The 19,966-nt window shown below is 46.4% G+C and overlaps 1 protein-coding gene across 1 annotated transcript in view; it reads left to right on the top strand.

The window, feature by feature from the left end:
- The window catches only part of nek11 (NIMA-related kinase 11), a 52,485-nt gene extending 40,914 nt beyond the window's left edge, over positions 1 to 11,571 (top strand). Inside the window, exons 10-11 of the mRNA XM_085472616.1 lie at positions 4,189 to 4,249; positions 10,461 to 11,571. Coding sequence (XP_085328742.1) covers positions 4,189 to 4,249; positions 10,461 to 10,519 — 120 coding nt within the window. The 3' untranslated portion in view covers positions 10,520 to 11,571. The remainder of the gene's footprint in view (positions 1 to 4,188; positions 4,250 to 10,460) is intronic.
- Positions 11,572 to 19,966: the final 8,395 nt, after the last annotated feature.

Here is a 19,966-nt window from a genome sequence, read left to right as displayed (position 1 = left end):
TATAACCAAACGGCCGAGTCCAATTCACTTCCATTAGAGGCAGAGAGAGCCAGCGGTGAAGGCCAGCAGCCAATTTGTGGTTGAGCTTCAGAGAAAGTGGAAGGCTGGGAGAGATTAAACCTATTTGTCACTGCTGATAGTGATGACAGAAAACAGAGAGGAGAAGAAGAGGAGAAATGGAGCGAAGCTGCGGATTGTGGAGCCGGATAATTAGCGGAGCCGAGACACAGAGAGGCCACGAGACGAAGCTCTGAGACTCTGATCGCTGCGTTTCTGTGGAGAGGACGCGATGCTGGGTCACGTCTCTGGAGATCTCGTCTGATAGCTGATAGATTTACCGTGGCGCCCAAATCAGAACTGCACTATTACAAATACCAGAGCGCTGTTGAATGAATCAGGCTTTAGACGCATGTCAAACCGCTCTGTCAATGAGTGAAAGACCCGCCGAATAAAACAGTTTAAATACTTACAGGATATTACAGGTACCAGTCCAGATTCTTCCGTTTTCCTAACAACAGCTTAACTGATTTAAGACTAATGCTCATACATTCATCCTCTGACCGGATGTGTTCAGCTGCAGCTTGTCTGTCGTGCTCCTGTGTAGATGGGAACACAGTAGTTTCTTCATTTTCTAACAGATTTTATCTGTTTTGATTTTATATACTGTTTGTCTTTCCCTGAGAAAGAAGCTAGCGTATGCTGCTGCTGTAGAGATCACTGCAGAGGCTTCACAGATGTGGAGCTATCCCATAATTATGTCAGTGTTAAGTTACATCTGTGAGTCTGAAGCTACAGCTTCATTCTGCTTTAATGAGCCTTTCTAACTTCAATTCAATTTTATTTACACAGCGCCAAATCACAACGACAGTCACCTCAAGCTGCTTTATACTGTGAGTCAGACCCTACAATCATACATACAGAGAAAAACCCAACAATCATATGAGCCCTATGAGCAGCACTTTGGCGACAGTGGGAAGGAAAAACTCCCTTTTAACAGGAAGAAACCTCCAGCAGAACCAGGCTCAGGGAGGGGCGGGGCCATCTGCTGTGATTGGTTGGGGTGAGAGAAGGAAGACAGGATAAAGACATGCTGTGGAAGAGAGACAGAGATTAATAACAGATATGATTCAGTGCAGAGAGGTCTGTTAACACATAGTGAGTGAAGAAGAAACACTCCACGTCACAGAGTCGTCTCTTGCAGGAACCCAGAACGTTAAAGTGCTCCATATTTTTATTTTCTTCCATAAAGATCGGCCCACCGGTCATTTCTGTGAGCAGGTGATTGTGTCATCGCACTTGGACGGGGCGAGACTCGTCACCCTGATGAAACCTAGTAAGTAGTCAATAAGTTTCTTTGCGTGAGTCATCGTTTAAACGAATCCGTCTTTATCTCATACCGAGGCTGTCGTAGCTTAAAATTTTTAAGTGAGCGGCTGCATCAAGATAAATATTAAAAAAGCTGTAGTGCAGGTTTGCGTCTCCATCAGGCTCAGACTATTTCATGGAAATTCATTCCTCAGTGGTCGATCCTGTCGTGCAGCCGAACAGAAATGAAGCCCATAAATGTTCCTGAATGATGAAGAGTAACAGCTCCATCGCTTCTCAGTTATTACTGCCTGGAGAGCCGATAACACTGAAGAAGAGGACAGGGCTGAGTTATTGCCACAGATAATGGAAAATAATATTCATTATTAGTGGAGCAGCAGTTGACTGATGCAGAGAAATGCTGTCAGTGCAAGTGGGTGCAAAGTGAAACGCCTTCCTCCTGAGCGGTCGGGGAGGGGCCACGCCACAAAGTGAACCCGATTCAAACAACCAATCAGATCCTGAACTGAAACTACATCCATCCACCTGTTTTCTCTCTTTACAGAGTGAAGATGATCCAGTAACATGTTATTATTAGTTTGTACATGATCCTGATACACTGACTGAACCTCGTGCAGCAGCACTAACTCGAAGTTTCCTGTGGGACTTTCTCACATCACTGTGGAGAGTTCTGACCCACTCTTCTTTACAGCGTTGCTTCAGCTCATTGAGGTTTGCAGGATTATTCATTCACAGCTCTGTGAAGGTCCCACCACAGCATCCCACACTCTGACTGCACCACTGCACCATTCTTTCCTTTTCCAGCCGTTCTGCTGCAGATCTGCTGCTGTGCTCGGGTCATCGTGGTGACCCAGTTCAGTCCAAGCTTCAGCAGACAGACGGCCTCTTGTCTGACACTAGAATACAGAGGAGTTCATGGTGCCCAAATCCTCGCCCCTCCACCACCGTGCTGTTGGTTTGAAGTGTTTGTGCACCATGGCCGAACAGCTCCGCTTTGCTCTCGTATGTTCAGATGCAACGTTGAAACCTAAACTGTCATGTTCAGTTTACAGAGCAGAGGTTTTCTCCTTGTACCTCCCAAACAAGCTGCAGTCATTCAGTAATTTTCTACACGATGACTCGTCTCTCAGCTGTAGATACCAAAGTGCAGAGAGGTTTGTCACAGATGCAGCAGACGAGTCTTTTCAGCCTTTTCTGAAGCAGAGCATCTTTCATCAGCCGCACACTCAGCCTCTCTCCTCGTTGTGCTGCTTTGACGATCAGCCTGACGTGGTCTCAGTTTTCCTTTGTTCTCCTCCCTCACGGTTCTTTTTTTGACTGTTGCTGTACTTCCTGTTTCCGATGACTCCACGCTGCCAGTTTATTCCCGTCTCTCAAGTCTCTCACTGCACTTTGGTCCTTATTTTATGTCCATGTGACTCTGCCTGTGTGAGGTGATTTTATCTGCACTGAAGCACAAAGCAAATCAAAGTTGCTGAGACCAAAAGCAGGTCCAGCCGAGGCAGCAGAGCTATAACAGTTAGCTTAATAGAAAATGGAACTGGTTGAAAAACCTTCTAATTGTCCTTTAAATGCGCAGCGATGCGACACTGCGTGAAGTCTGTTTTAAATTCCAGCTGCACGATTAACTCTGGAGCAGCAATCTGAACGAGGGTGTGTCTGCAGTTTAAATGTCTGAGTCCGTTTTTATTGGCTCGTGAATGAAAGTGGATAAGCCTCCCGCAGACGCCCCCTCTCTGCTCCCTCGCTCTGTTTGTTTTGCAGGAATAACGAGTGAAATAAGTCGGAATCATTCACATGATGCATCGGCTATGTAACAACACACAGATGATTATTAAGCTTTGTGCAGAACAATCTCGGTTTCCCGATTCGGCAGCTGAGCACGGGGACGGGGGACGTGGATGTCTCCGAGCTTTTCTGTCAATAGCACACTTCAGCCTGCTGTTTAAGGTTTATGTGTCTATTGTGACCAAAGCTATTAAAGCTAAATCGCCTTTTGGAAAGCTGCGGGGGACCACGCGACACAAAACCAGCTTTTTCTTTTAGCTTTTGTTCCCACGACAGAGAGTGCAACGATAACCCCGAAACACCACAGACATACAGCAGAAGAGTCCATTTAAATGTGCATTATGGTCTTTTTTATGTATTACAAACAGACTTTTTCAGTGTGTCAGCAGAACTTTACAAAAGTTCTTCCTCAACTTTTGGTCGGAAAGCCTGTGGTCTGATGTGTCACGGCCGAGCGGGCCTGTGTTTGTGGAGCCCGAATGCAGACACGGGAGAGAATAATTGTGGCTCAAGAGTTGGACGTTCGCCTTGTAATCTGAAGGTTGCCGGTTCGAGCCTCGGCTCGGACAGTCTCGGTCGTTGTGTCCTTGGGCAAGACACTTCACCCGTTGCCTACTGGTGGTGGTCAGAGGGCCCGGTGGCGCCAGTGTCCGGCAGCCTCGCCTCTGTCAGTGCGACAGGGTGGCTGCCATCACCAGTGTGTGAATGTGTGTGTGGATGACTGGATATGTAAAGCGCTTTGGGGTCCTCAGGGACGAGTAAAGCTCTATATAAATACAGGCCATTTACCATTTAAACAAAAAGTTTAATTATGGCTGATGGAAAAACAAAGCAACAGTAACGTGGTTTCACAGCGGCAGCACCATCACCTCACCTTAATCCAGGACTCCCTTTGTGTGGACATGTTCACACATGCAGGTCAGCTTCTCTGGTGATTGTAAACTGGCCACAGGTACGAATGTGACTGTGACTGGTTGTCTGTCTCTGTAATAATAATAATTATGTGATTTTGTTTGTAATTATAGAAAGAGTTGATCATTCTGATCAGACTAAAAGATCCATCATCTTCCTCAGGTCAGTGAGCTTGAGGCCATGATGAAGCACATGCAGGAGGTTCTGGATGAGGAGCTGAGTGGTGAGTCCGAGCACCAAAAACACTCCATGCACAGACACAGAGCTGGGCGGGTGGTCCGTCCGACACGTGACACGGCTGTGCAGTAACGGGACAGCAGACACGAACGGCTGCAGGCATCATGATCATCGGCAGGTCATCAGGAGTCTTCAACACAGCTGATCTACTTCAGGCTTGTCTGAAGAAATGAAGAGTTTCAGCTCATTCGTATAAACGCTTCTCGTCTCTGGCACATGCTCAGTTTGTGCGTTTGCTGTGCTGTGAAACCGAGTTTCTATTGCACACATAAGATAGCCGTGCACACAGTCTGCGTGCGCTTTCCATCACGAGTCCTCCTCCCCCCGCGTCCCCAGCCTCCCTCCCTCCCCCCTCGTTCCTGTTGGCCTGGTTCAGTCACCGTCTCGCCTCGGCTGTGAAACCTGTTCGTCTCGCTCCGCTGACCTCAGAAAAAATCAAAGCCTCCACAGTTCGCCTGCAGATGAAACCTCGCTCCGTCTTTTCTGCTGCCTGATGAAACGCTGTCACGAAACAGGGACACAGCCTGCAGCTTCCCCACGCTTACTGTACAAAACCAGCACAAATCCACCCAAACTGTCAGACATAATGAGTACGGCTGAATGTGCTGTGAAATGCACCAGGTAACCGTTTTCTGCTGTATCTCATTAAGCAAGAAAAACCTATTTAAAAAATCAAGACAAATTCTGAGTGGATCCAACATCAGCTGTGGATGATCTGCTTTTTATTTCCAGCTAATAAATGAATGATTATTTTTGCTCGAACCATAGACACAGAAAGCCCAGTCAGGACAGAAACAGCCAGTCTGAGCATGTTTACGTGTAGTCTATATCTTTTCTTATTCAGAGACAGCAAAGAGGAACCAGAGTGATGCTTTGAACAGTGTGAGAGGCAGCCAGCGCCTCCGGACGCTTAATTAGGCAATTATTTTAAACCATGTGTCAAAAGCAAAGAGGAGGCGGCCAACGGACTAAAATTTGAACACCATTCATCATTATCTGTAAATAGGAAAACTTAAGTCGCTGCTTCATTGCGGCTTCATCAGAGGCTCGTCTTCGTTTCCTCTCCAGGTTCTGTCTGTTTCAGTGCTGCTGGGTCTCTGAGAGTCTAAATGAGTCTCACAGGTCTGGAGACTCATTTATAATAATTATAATTTATCATTCTTAGCTTGTTTGATCTGCTGCTCACCACACACACGCACACATTTTGGACTTTTAACTGCAGTTTCAGAAGTTTTACAGCTTTTCCTACTGAACAGTCATACGACACAAAGTAATGAAGCAGTAACCCAGAGGGAGGGAGAACATCTGGCTCATCTGTAAATACAGACACGTGTGGAATCCACAGAAACACCAGAATCCTGCATGAAAGCGTGGATCGTTCACCCGACAGAGAGCGCAGTGTCACTGGTCCGGCTGGTCCACAGTCTCATTCTTTCACACACCACCCACAGCATGCAGCTATAGGTGGGGGTGGACTGTACAGCAAAAACTTCACTCCTCCCCTTTGCAGTAACTCCTCCCTCGCCCGGAGCGGGCCCTTCACCCGGTCTCAGACTCTGGGCGCCGTCCCGTCACAGTGAGCTGGAGGGCATCACTCAAAGCCAGCAGAGACGCATCATCAGCATAAAACAAACAGATGAACAGACCGCTGCTTTCCTCTTCACACGTTCACATTCATGCACCTTCCTCTATGCCTGCGTGCATTCACACACTCACTCCGATGGATGTGTTATTCCAACTCGGGGTCCGGTATCTTACAGTCAGTTAGTAGATCTGTGGCTCTGCGTCCTGAGCTGAAGGTTGCTCTTCCATGGATTCAGGAGGTGTGATGTGAACCTGATCTCAGTGACGCTGGGCTGTTTGATGGGGTCTGCAGTGCCGTCGACATGTGCTTTGTGGGACAGGGCGTTCAGCCACGCCCCTCAGGGCGTCATGCAGATGTGTGCAGCTGTGTTTATCCTGCACCACATGGCTGCTCACAGCACAAACAAGTTCTGACAGACTTCAGTGGGTTACAGGACATCATCCAGCAGGCTGCGGACACTTCCTGCAGCAGCAGGAAACAAATGTTGGTATCAAGCAGCAGCAGATGGACTCAAACAAACGTGAAAGCAGAAGAAAATATTCAGTTTTCTGCAGGTGAGTCTGAAGTGAGTTTATCAACGTTCACAAAGTGAATAAAGTCAAGAAAAATGAAATTCTGACGCTTTTTAAACAGGAGTCTGTCACTTAGATGCAAATGAAACTCGGTTTAAATGTTGTGACGTCTGAATTCGACGCACTGATATTTAAACTGCTGTTGTGTTCGTTTTATTATCAAATGCAGACACGAAGCACAAAGGTACAGACAGAAATGATCGTCTCTTCTTTCTTTATAACATCCAGTAAACATGAATAACATAGATGGCATGAATACCCCCCAATAATTTGAAGGTGACTATGTTACAGAAAGATGGATTAACTGTCACGGTGAATTGGGTTAAAGGACTCAGGTGCGAGACTCCTTGCAGAGTGACAGTGAATTTATTCACAGTGAAAAAATAAGGCAACAGTTTGAGTCTGTAATCCAAAAAGGGCAGTGCAGTGACACGGTGGCTTCTCCCCGTGGTGACAGTGCAGTGACACGGTGGCTTCTCCCCGTGGTGACAGTGCAGTGACACGGTGGCTTCTCCCCGTGGTGACAGTGCAGTGACACGGTGGCTTCTCCCCGTGGTGACAGTGCAGTGACTTGTGCCCGCTCCTCCTCCGATCCCTGGATCCTGGAGGCAGATGAGAAAAACACGCGTATGGTGACGAAAACGTTCTCTCTCCTTCACAAACAGGTATGCTAATCACGACTACGCTACCCGGTTTAGCTCGACGTTCCAGCGTTGGTTGTGACTCGACTGCACCGTTAAATAGGTCTGCTTCGGATTAGTAGCAGCCGGCGAAGCGATTACGCACAGGTGCGACGATTCCAGCTCAGGATCCTCCCCCCGGGTCAGCTGCCATTCCGTGCCACGGCTTCCAGAAGTACATGTTCCAGCATACAAACACACATGCACAGGATGGAGAGGAGAACACCACAAAGTACACACTAACACAACAAAAATTGGCAAGGCTACCGGTGAGGACCGTCTAGCCGTGACATTAACCCATACATCAAAACAAATAATGAAGACCAACAATAAAGGGCTTATTCCTGTGAATTCATATTGACATTAATCAACATTAATTAACTCTAATTAATATCGATATTAATGACATTTGCTCCTCAGTCAAAGTAAATCGATAATGCTGGAGTATCCTAAATGAAGTAATCTTACGAGGTGGAACAGCCACTGCTGGAAGCAGCTGGAGCGTTTGTGCACGGGCGTATGATGGACTACAAAGAGATTTGTGCTGGAAGCTACGGTAAGTATTTAAGTAATGGTTTCCAGTGAGTAACAAATCTATCAGATGAGCCTCTGAGGGAGAATTTATCTTCTCCAGTTTTAGGAGTCCTAGGATGTCGTGTAACCAGACTTTAATGCTGGCTGACATGATTTCCACGACAACAAAATTCTTTTTCGGGCAATATTATTTTGGATACGAAGCAGAAGTAATCCAGAGGGAAATACACAGAAACAGGAAACAGGAGGGGAACGCAGCCGAAACTAATCGGACATGACGAGACGGGAGGGAGAGCAACACTGTAAAGACTAACACAGGACACGGCAAAGTAGAACAGGAAATACACCAACATGGAGACAAGGACGACTAGACGTAACACAAGGGAGGCACAAGAACAGTAAAGGAGCAGAAATACAAACTAAACCATGAAAAACCATAAAATAACAGAATGATCAGAATCAAAGAACAAAAACACTCCAGACCCAGTGAGCTTAAACTCTACACGGACAAACGTTTTGGGCCACAGCTCATTATCTTTGAATTCAGGTGTTTTCAGCCCCGTGGCCACACCTCCTGAAGCCACACCTCCTGAGGCCACACCTCTCGAGGCCACACCTCTGAGGCCACACATCTGAGGTCACACCTCTGAGGCCACACCTCCTGAGACCACACCACCTGAAGCCACACCTCCTGAGGCCACACCTCCTGTGTCCATGCAGTCTGCCCTTAAATAAAGAAAAAAAGGTCATTGTGAAGACTCTATGTTCCTGCAGCAGGTTGCTGTAAGCACTCGTATTCCAAAGTGAAGCGTTTAGAACCAGAACTAAGGGTCAGAACACACAGACTTTTTTAATAACTGAGCAAATGTCAAATTAATATATTCTAATGACTCTGATTTGTCTGTGAAGCAGGAGACAACAAACACAGGCAAACACCGAGTGCTTCATCACTGTTTGCTGTTCCTTTGGTGTTTCCATTAAAACTGTGGCTTCAGCATTAGTTGTACAAAGAGTTCAGCGTGTTTCCCCGTCCCCGTCCAGAGATAAACAGCCATTAAATCCCCGGATATTTAGCATCCAGTGAACGGACGAAAGGCCCGGAGCAGCCCAGAGCCCATTATCCTGATTTACTGTCCAGTCATTAGCTGTTGAACAGCAGCTCAGAGTCTATCTGTGCTGGCTGGAAAACAAAAGCAGCAGCAGGTTTGCTTTTGTTTAACACGTCCGATTCAGCGTGAAGGGAAAGGAGGAGACTGCCAACATCGATAACAGATACAGAAAGGAAGGTGAAGCTGAAAGTCAGACATTAAAAGGATCTGATGGATACTCTGCAAAGTGCTTAAATAAAAATAATAGCTGAAAGCAGTGCACGTGATATTTGTTAAACGGAGCCCCTGAAGGCAAATCGTTTCTGATTATGAAATGTGAAGGAGACGCGAAAGCAGGAAGGAAGTGAAAGAAATCCAGAGATGTGAACAATAAAAGTGTTCAAATATCAGCTGGTGTAGCGCGGACCGGTCCGGACATGACGCACGGCCGCTTTCGGTTTAATGATCTCTGTGAGGGCGTCAGCTCGTCAGCATTCAGAGCTCGTTACAGCTCAGACTTCCTGGCAATCAAGAGCCTCGTTAAGACGCTGAGCTCGTTAATCTTCAAAGAGACTTGAAACGACTACCTGTGACTGAGGCGTCGCACCTTTGCTTTTATGAAAGTTTTCAGCCTGGTCATTTTCTGTGTGTGAGGCAGTATAGACACGTGTGTCTAGATTCTGGCAGCAGCAGATATCCTGCCATTATAATCCCATTAGATCACCTCCACACTCTGCTGTGCTTCTGTTGATGGAGCCTGAGCTGCTCCTGCAGACAGAGAGGCAGGAAGTGAGGAAGGACGCCAGGATCCCATCACGGTAATCTGCTGTCAGTCACTGGATCCAGCAGGAGCAGCATGAAAGGGTCACTGCGCTGCTTTTAATAGCACCAGGTGGAGGTAATAGAAATGCTTCAGACTGGATTAAAAGCACCGACCAGGGTTCATTAAAAATGCTCACGTATAGAAACGTTTCAAATTAAAGGAAAAACCCACCATGAAGAAACTTAGTAGGTGTTTGGCTTCCAGGTGACATGCAGGGCGGGGTCTGCAGGTACCTGTCGTCAGGACTTGTCGTTCAAATATTTCATGTGAGGGAAAAAATGACACATGCAGTTATGAAATCTCTTATTAAAGACTGACAGCAGAGCTTCTACAATCCTCCACACGCCTCACCGTCACAAAGTGCTGCAGACTCTGAGCCGCAGTGAGGGATTGGTCAGGTTATTGTCATGACTACCACAGGTGAACACCCCTCACAGCCACTGGTGAAGCGTACTAGGGGGTGGAGTTATGGAGTTACATCAGGTAACCAGGACACGTTTAAATTTGTGATACTGATATTGTGAAGTACGGGATGAAGAACAGGTAACTGTAGTGTTCAGTGTTAATGTTGATTTAGTCTCTTCGTCGTCTGTAAGCTGCAACATTATTCTAATAAAATCATAAGATTACCGTTCAGTGACTAGTTGATCCACGTGGTTTACTAACGGTTTTGGTTTATTGACGTAAACAAAGAAAATTGCTGAAACATTTCATCACAGCTTTTGTCCTGTTCCAATCGTGTTTAGTGATCGTCTTGTTTTCTTCAGTTGGAACTATGATGGAAACGTTGGAGGCGAGTCTTCAGTCAAAACAGAAGCTCCAGATCCTGAAACCGTACGAGTCGAGGTCCAGATTGACTGAAAGTCTTTAGGTGTGTCTTACTTTCCTCTTTTGTGTTGTTTGTCTTTAAACCAGGAGACCCAGCAGGGTCAGAGGCCCCTCGGAGCCCCGCCCATCAACCGCAGCCAGTCTGAGAACTCCAGCAGCGGAGACAGCGAGTCCTCCACCTCCTGTTAGTTTGAGGATCTGATCCAGAACCTTTTGTACTGGAGGACAATAATGAAGCACAGATGTTACCAACTTCCTTTGAGCAAGGCAGCAGACTTGTTCCTGTTTTAGCTGAACTGATTTAGGAATATTTAGGATTTCTTAGTTTTTTTCTGGTTTGTCTCCATGAAAATAGTTTTTCACATTTTTACATGAAGCAGTCGATGTGCACGTCAGACGCTGGGATAAAGTAAAGATGCAAAGTTTAGACTCGGGCACTGCAGGTCCAAGGTTCAAGTCCTGCGGGTGTGGATTTATTCTGCAACAGAGGTGGGGGACTGCAGGCCTCGAGGGTCTCCTGCAGGTTTGAGATCTCACCCTGGTCAACACACCTGGATCATATGATTAGTTCATTAGCAGGAGAACTTCAACACATGTTGAGGAGGTCATTTAGCCTTTAAATCAGCTGTGCTGGATCAAGGACACATCCCTGCTCTAAAACGTAGTCTTTCCTTCTGATTGTCCGATCAGGAAAGAGACGCCATTGACCCTCGAGTCAGCCGCTCGACTCGACCTTTGAGTCAGTGCGGACTGTTGTTCTGTTGTAAACCAGAGCAAGGAGCTCTTTTATACCAGCTGAGATTATGGTTGATATATATTTTAGGGGAAAACAGATATTAGTTGTCATGGATGCGGGTGGTGGTGTTTCCTTTAAAACATATTTGCTGCTGCAGATTCATGAAATAATAAATGTGACTCGTGAGGAAGATTCTGCTGCTTGATGAAAGCGTAACAATAATCACTAGAAAAATAAATGACGGTGTGTCATCTTCACCAATGTAAAGTGAATTTAATGTCCCGTCTTTAATCTGTCTTACTGTCTGCGTGTTTCCAGCGTTACTGAGGGGGGGGGGCATCGAGATAATTGGTTCTGCATTTCATTACTTCCTCATTAAAGGCTCATAAAAACACAAAAGCAGAAACGATCTGCTCCCTCAGGCAGCTCAGCTCTTAACCTGCAGATCTTCTTTGGGCAGGAAACTGGCTTCAGTAAAATAATGTATATTGATGGTTTTATTATAGCATTAGAATTAAAATGAACTCATCAGAGGCTCGTTCAGCTAAATCAACCTGCTGCCTTTCAGCATCGGCTTAGTTCTTCTCCTCTCTTCAGTCTCCTACAGGCCAACGTAACTTTGGCTCCAGCTGTCTGCACACTTTTCCTCTGCTGAGTTTCTTTTTTCAAATTTTATCTATTAAAAAACTGTTTTGGGTTATCAGCTGAGATTTAAGCTCCATCTCTCCACAAGCGCCTGTGAAAGTTTAATTTAGAATAATCCAATTATCGCAGACGAAACATCATCCCCGAAGCTGCAAGCGTCGCCGCGTGGATCAGAGCGCGATACGAAGCAGATCTGCTTTTGTTCGTGCAGATTGTAAGAAACGCCCAGTTAAACAAAAACAACCGAACATTTAAGACGGCAAGAAACATTTGAAAAAGGTAAAAGAAAGAGCGAGGGCGTGTTCACAGTGGAAACTTAGTGTGAGGATGAGGTGGATTCCTTCCTTTCAAACAGTTAAAAGCAGAGTTTAACGTGCAGGCTGTGCAGCTGCTGTGCAGAGAGCACAAACACCTCCCTGCAGCATGACGAGCTCTGGTACGGACTTCATCCCGTGTTTTCTCTCATTTGTTGCACAGCAGGAAAAGTTCAGCACAGAGAAAACAAGCTGAAGTGAACTCTTGCTCATCAGCTCACTGCTTTGTCTGCTCTCTGCTGTAATCCTGGAGGAGGGCGCTGCTCCCTGCAGCTTGTTATCACCATACTTCACACGTTAAGCCTCATTCTTGCAGGATTTGTAGATCTGTGAAGGGGTCGATTTTTATCTAATCCACAGTGCATGTGAGTCATTTTTCAGCCCCTCCCCAGCAGCAGCGATAAACTGCTGCTTTTCCCTGAACTCGCTGCTCCTCCTCCTCTAAATTCAAATCCTGTCTGGAGACTCCACGTCGTATTTGAAATTGTTTTTTCCGTCTCCTGTAGTTTATCAGCTCAAAGTGAACTTTGGCTTGGGAGTAACATACCTGTCAGGAGCAGGTGAGACCAAACACGGAGCTAGCGGAGCAGCTACAGGCCTGCAGCTCAAAATACGAACAGCTGGATATGAAATGACAGATGTTGGGTTTAAAAAAAGGAAAGACAGCAAACAAAAATAATAAATATCATTATTCTGTTTGCTTCCATTCAACTTATCTGACTAAACACGATCATGGCTCCACCCCTCTGCATGAAACCCCGCCTCTCTGCTCTGATTGGATCCAGCTGGTAGGTGGATGGTTGATGGTCACATAGGTGGGGTTAATGAAATGAAAAATCCCACTTGGATTGAGTTGTCTTGTCACCATGGCAACAACGTCTTTCTCCACAAACACACAACAGCTGCTCTGCGTGGGAATTAAAGGCTGTCGGCTTCCTCGGAGCTCCTCGTAAAACAAGGAGGAAGAGGAGGTGTTTAGAAGAAGAACAGAGCTCTGTGATTACTCCTTCTGCCCTCGAGGTCCCTCGAGCCAGAGCTCAGGGTCTGAAACATTTCTCTGCAGAGGACATCAAGTTACATTACTCCGAAAAATTTGTAGGTACTGATGGATCAGCTCTACTTCCTGTTCCCTGGATATTAAATTGATTATTTTTAATGAATTATTATTTTACCAGAAGCTCCAGCGGCCTTTTCCAGTCATTCCTCCCTTTGTAACAACTCTAATTCAGTCAAGGTGCTCGAGAACATTCATTTAAGTTCTGGATGTGACCACTGACAGGCAGCCACAGCTGCTATCTTTCTGTTTAGCTTCAGCTAAGCTTATTAACCTGGCAGCGGACCTGTCGCAGGGTAACACAGAGGAACAGACAGACACGGTCAATCTGTGGTTACAGCCAAAAACGACGAGGCTTCAAAATGTGAAGCCCAACACCAGCATCACGGTGGGTTTGTCCCAGTATGATTCAGACTGACACAGTATGAAGAGTTGCTTCTTCTCATCAGCCCTGACTTCACAACCACCTTCAGGTGCAGTGACTAAAACCGACAGCTTGGATATGTTTGAAAGTGCATCAGTGTGATAGCGTCATGATTGTGTCACTGCAAACAGCAGGTGTGTGCGGTGCTCCTGGTGTGCCAGCTTCAGCACGAGTGGTCCAAACAAGTCTTTTCTCCATCACTCTGTGTATAGTCAGGTATGTGATGCCTCCTCGGCTCTGTTAGAGGAAGGCAGGTCAGGGTAGGCAGCGTGATGCTCTGGATGAAAAGACTGGACACTCCATGGCAGAGGTATTCCCTGGTTCAGCAGGACAACGCTCCCTCCCCCCCAGCGTTCAGGAATACTGTGAGAAACATGACAAAGACCTCAGGGTGGTGCCTCCAGATTTCCTAGATCTCAATTCACTGAGCATTGCTGGAATTTTCTGGAGGCTCCACCTCACAGACTCCAGGACGCAGACACAATATTAGGCACACAGGTTTGTGTTTTGGTCTATCAAATCATTCCTGCTTTAGGATTTGGAGCCTCTGTCAGCTGGAGACACGGTTTTTGGAAGCGCTACTGGATGCTGCAGGAAAACAGTCTCTGTGATGGAACACATATGTCAACATATAATTAAGATTTGAATCCACCTTTACATGTTTCCACATTAAGAGGGAACAGAAAGTGTTGGTTTGGCTGAAAATGTCCCCCATCACCCTGGAGCCATGACGATAAGTTCATATCTGATGGGTTCCTGTTCAGCAGCTCTCTGATTTCTGGAGCTTTGGTGTGGACGTGCATCAGAGATAATCATCTCCTCAGGAAGTGGAAGCCACACTGAATATAAATACTTAATTCCTGCCCTGATTTGACTGAGTTATGATTGAGAAATACAAAGATGTCTAACTAATTCACCTCGTGCTGCATTTCTACCCCCCCTTCAGCCTGGTGCTGCCCTCCTGTGGAGACATTTATCTCGCTAAATATTCTTCTCATTTCACCCGAGGTAAAGAAGCTTGGATTGATGAGGTAAATTACAGACGAGCTGGGTGACATGTTACTTTCCGCCTCCCCCTGCAGCTTTAATCCTGTATGAACAGGACTTCCTCTTCCCGTAACGTCCAGCGTGACGTTGGCCGTCAGTTTGTGCCCTGAAGCTTCAGCTCAGACATGAATCCTCCTGCTGCTTCTTCATAAGAGCAGCCAAGGATGTGAGAGGAAATGAAGAATTTGGAGACATCAATAAATCATTGGGTTTGTATTTTGTTCTGATGCTTGAATGCAAAAGGTTTGATTCCTCTCCTGTTGGTTTTAGAAAGTTCTGTGGATGCAGGTGAACAGCATACCTGCTAATTACTGCTGAATAACAGACTTGACAGTAAAGTTAATCCACATCTGCCAGATAATCCAAGTACAAGTTAACGGTTAATTGAAGTGAAGCTGGGCAGCCATGAAATATGGCCGCTGTTGAACATTTCGACATCGGAGTGTTTGGAGAATGAGTCACTGCTGGAGCTCCTGGTGGACGTCACAGGAACTGCAGTTTTATCCTTATTTTATTTTTTATTTTTTAAGTCTTTCTTTATTTTTGCTTTGTTTGGAAAAGTAAGTAATTGAGGTGTTTAAGAAGGAAATTGTCTGAATAAAGATGCTGAATCTCAAAGAAAAACATCAGTCAGAGCAGTTGGTCTCCTGCGTCTGCAGCCGGCTCTGTGACTGTGGAGGAAAGAAACATGAGTGTTGTCAGGCAGCCTGGCAGCTGCTGTCGACGTCATCAAGAAAACAGCCGATTACCTGCTGACAGGAGCTCAAAGCAACCTGAGAGAAGCAGGAGGAGCAGCTAGTCTGCGCTGCTGCTTTCACTAACTGCAGCTTTTCTCACTTATTAAAATCAGACAGTTCTTTAATGGTCGTTACTCCGGCTGCTTCTTTGAAATGAACTTGCTGTTGCTGTAAATCACCAGGAGAGCTGCTGATGGCCTTGTGAGCGCTTGTTTCACAGCTGTCAGACTTACAAGTGTTTAATTGCAGCATCTGAGGTTTTCGATGAATAAACACTTGTTGTGTATCTTCAGTTTTACCCTGGTTACAGGTGGCTAACGAGTTTTCGTCAACACAGTCTTCTCTTCTGTGCTGTCTCAGCTCATACAGCAGAGGAGAGAAAGCAGCCCAACAACACACTGCTGTGAACACTGCACTGAAATCAAAGCTGCATAAATTACCTAAAAAGCATCCCCCCCCCCCCCCCCCCCCCCCCCCCGAGCATCTGGGGGCTGGTAATGAACTAATCATTGATTCAGGTGTGCTGACCCAGAGTGAGATCTAAAGCCTGCAGGACAACCAGCCCTCGAGGCCTGGAGTTGGACACCCCTGCTTTAGACCTTCTTTAGAGTCAGGTTGTGGCAACAGTGCGCTGATTTCACCGATGAGACAGGGCTCAAAAAAGAAACAGTCGACACTGGTATGAATGACCAGATACAGTGGATACCACTGGAAATGAAAATACTGAAAACACTGGAAGAATTTCAATAGCTTGTACACAGATATCACACCCACAGACTCACAGAAACTCATGAAGTCTACTAAGGTTCAGGTGTACAGTATGACCTTTGGGGCTTGAGGCCAAACTGGGGAGGAAAGACAGTGGAGAAACACCGGATGATTTTTACAAACCATCCTTGTCCCCTGTAAATCCACACCTGAACCTTTGACCCCGTTAAAAGGTGTTTGTCTGAGGACTTTCTAAGGAACAAAAGGTTAGCTTACTGCTCATTTTCCTGCCTAAATCTTCATGAAGGTTCATTGAACATGCAACAGGATGCAGGTCAAAGTGACTGCTGAAGAGGCTGATTTTTGTACAGCTCCTGAGAAATGCACATGTGCTTGTTGTGAACTGGAGACCAAAAGAAGCCGATCGTCTGCAAAGAGAGAAGAGACTCCTCACGCTTCACCTTCACGATGAGTGTTATTTTGTTATTGCTCATAAAGACATTATTGGTACCTCACAAGGAAAGTTTTTCAAAGGAAAGCTAAATGCAGTAAAATGATCTTTAAATTCACTTCAAAGTAGAATTTGTATGAAATATTTGCAACAAACAAACAAAAATCATGACTTTGAACCTTCAGCTAACATTATTTAACTTTAGTCAGAACACTGATGATTCATCATAACAACTTTTTATTATTTTGGCTCATTTACAGTGAAATTTACAGATTTTCTGGTGTCGCTCACAAATAAACTATATTAAAAATGTTTTAATGCCGCTGTTTCATTTTTGCTGGAATAAAAAAATGAAACTAATTGTATTCAGTGTTCATTGACGTAGCCTGTTTCATAACATCAGTCATCTCAGACACTTCTATGCAAAGAGCGAGGGAGAGGAAGCATCTGCAGTGACGGGTTTGGAAACACAAACCAGGGCACAGAAAATGAAACAGCGCAGGTCATATCAGCAAACAGTGTCACAGACTGCTGCTGTGTCGGAGCCTGTTCGTGGCTGAAACGTACGGCTGATGTTTGCTGTCCAACTTGCGCTGCGCTGACTGAAACAGCAGCACGTCTGTGTGGCTGTGCAGGTTACCTGGTTGGCTGTTAGTGAAGAAACGCTTTGCTGTGTCAGATGCAGAGTAGTCAGTAAAACTGGCGTTCTTGTGAAAGTACAAATTGATCCAGTGGGTCTTTACCCCGCCCGGCCCCAGACCTCTGCAGGGTGGAGCGAGCGTACAATAAGCTCGCTCCACGTCCTCACGAGGCTGAAGATTGCAGAGAATCCACACTGAATCCAGCACCCTGCTATTAGCGCTCCCTGTGAGGATGAGCAGTGCAATCTCCCGATAATTAGAGCCCACCCCCAGGGCTCATTTATTAAAAATAGAAAGCAGCACCTCAGCCTAGCAGGCCACAACTTTCCCATGTATTAAAATTACTTCACAGTGCTGGTAGTTAATAGAAATACAACTGCAGAACCAACTGCGTCACACAAATGAATGGATAAAAGTTAGATGTGATTACAGCCCTGAGGGAACTCATAATTCTTCTTTCTTGAGCTCTCAGCGAAGGCGGTCGCACTTTCTCCTCTCCTCCTCACCCTTATCTTCCCTGCTTCGCCTCTATGTCCTTGTCTTGTCTTGTGTGAATTTACTTTCCCTGGAACAGTCTCTCACTGTCGTTCTCTAAACCTAAAAGAGAATTATGGATTTGATCAACTGGTCTCTGAGTGCTATTGACACCCTTAACGAGAAGTCGGGGCTCGGGAGAGCCTGAGTGCCCTGGAGGGACTTTCCCTGCCGGTTACACGATGGACGGGTGGAGAACTGGAGGACCGTGTGCCTGGAGGGACTGTCGATCGAGGACGCTGAAGATATCTACCTATTCGGAACCATGATAACAGGGTTCATGCTGATCGGCGTTGGCTTAGCCCTGGTTTATCAGAGAAATAAGAAAGCGGAACCGGCTGTTCAAACCCCCACAAGGCTGCCCGCTGGATTCGAAGCGACGGGACGAGGTGCGACCTCTCACAACGAACGTAATATGGTCAACACCTTGGAGACGCTTACAGCTGCTGTGAAGGCTCAAAACAACACCATTGAGCGTATGAGGGGAAACATCAGAGAGAGGCCTGCTCAAAATGAGACCCTTGAGCGACAGTTGGAAAACATCGCGGAACGGATCACTGCAGTTGTGAGGTCTCAGAATCAAAAGACTGACAACACCACGGAACAGAAGTTTGATACCATCATGGGGAGGCTCGCAGCTCTTCAACGGAAGATCGAGAGACCAGCCTCGGAGTGCTAGAATTCGAGCTGCTCACAAAGGAGAAATCAACAATATTCAACATTTGGACACCACGGCCCCAGCTGCAGGCCCAAGGCTGGAGCCCACCAAAACAACTCCCTGATAACGACTGTGTGATGACTATTCTTCCCGCCCCATGAAGGACACCTGGATTGGCTGGAGGACTGTTTACTTAGCCTGATAGGCCGAAGGACACTGTCTCAGCTAAACTATGGACACGCACACACACACACTTACACTGATAAGCACTCACTCATCCCCCTCCCTTTCCAACGCCTTCGATGCTTGTGCCCTACCGGGGATGATAGCAGTCAACTGGACCAGCGCAGATGCTGCAGGACCGGATGCGCTGTCTACGCCGGCTCTCTCTTACCCTTTACCCGCCCCTGTTGCTTGTCTCGTGTTTCTATGGTGTATTGATAGTCATGTGCTTTTGTGCTGAGGTGTTTTTTCTGTTATCAAACTGTTCTCCCACCAGGAGCTCAGTCTGAGTGGAGTTTTTTTTTCTCCTCCTCTTACCTCATGTAGTGTATTTTCGTTGTTTTTTTCCTATCAGCCTACCTTCTGACATGTCTGCCCAATGTGATGTTTGTGTAAAGTTGGTCAGAAGGTTCCTTTGTGAGTGCGCATGCGCCATTAGCGTGCTGCCTGCTGTAACCCCTAATTTCCCTCGGGATGAATAAAGTATTCTGATTCTGATTCTGATTCTGAATTCAATGAGAAGTTTGGCGGTCCCTGTTTGAACTGCTGTTTTTCTTTTGTTTGCAGCAAACATGAAGCAGGAGCAGGCTGATGTGATTTCTGCCAGCGTGATGAAGCTTCCTGCTGAGGGAAGTTAACAGGCTGCAGGTGTGTGTCGCTCCGCAGGTTTCCAGGCTCAGAGCGATGAGCTTTTTATCAAAGCTCAGCCTCTTTGTTTCGGCTGACGCTCCAAACAAACCCTGTTAGATTATCACATAGCGGACCCGCGGTCAGCGTGACTTTAATCTCATCTAAACATCTGACTATGAGCTGACCTCAATATCTCTGTGAGCTGACTGTGGGCGTGGCCGCTCTGGTGTACAGGTGTCCGCAGGAGTCGGATGATTGGCTGAGATGCTGCTGCAGCAACAAGATGGCGCTTTACAAAAACACTTCAGTGATCAAACACAAGTATCTCCGTTTTTAGATGGCTCCTTCATTTTTAGACTTTAACTTTTTCAGTTTCAGTTTTTTATTGGACCACAAAGACCTCCACCTTCCACCGCACCTCCCACTTACACCGCCCTATACCTCTACAGCTCCTCCTGCAGGTGGTGGGTCTACAGGAGGAGTGGCCCATGTGGCTCATTCAAGCTAAACCTGGCTGAGGCCTCTTGGGCTAAGACTGAACTCCTGACGAACACCTTTGTTAAGCCAGGCTCAGGGTGGGTTCATGGTAACCTCAGTCTGGGGTTTCCGCTTATACTGCTGCCCCTACAACCCAGGCCTGACTAAGGGACAGCAAGGATGGATACATGGATGGATGGATGGATCGATGATGGATGGATGGATGGATGGATGGATGGATGGATGGATGGATGGATGGATGGATGGATGGCGGATGGATGGATGGATGGATGGATGGATGGATGGATGGATAAT

The sequence above is a fragment of the Copadichromis virginalis genome, linkage group LG11 (assembly GCF_057382275.1).
Source record: "Copadichromis virginalis isolate Kocher_CV1m ecotype Utaka linkage group LG11, C_Virginalis_male_GT1.1, whole genome shotgun sequence".
Lineage (NCBI taxonomy): Eukaryota > Metazoa > Chordata > Actinopteri > Cichliformes > Cichlidae > Copadichromis > Copadichromis virginalis.
Note: the sequence above shows the minus strand (reverse complement) of the source record. Positions and strands in the feature narration are given on the sequence as shown.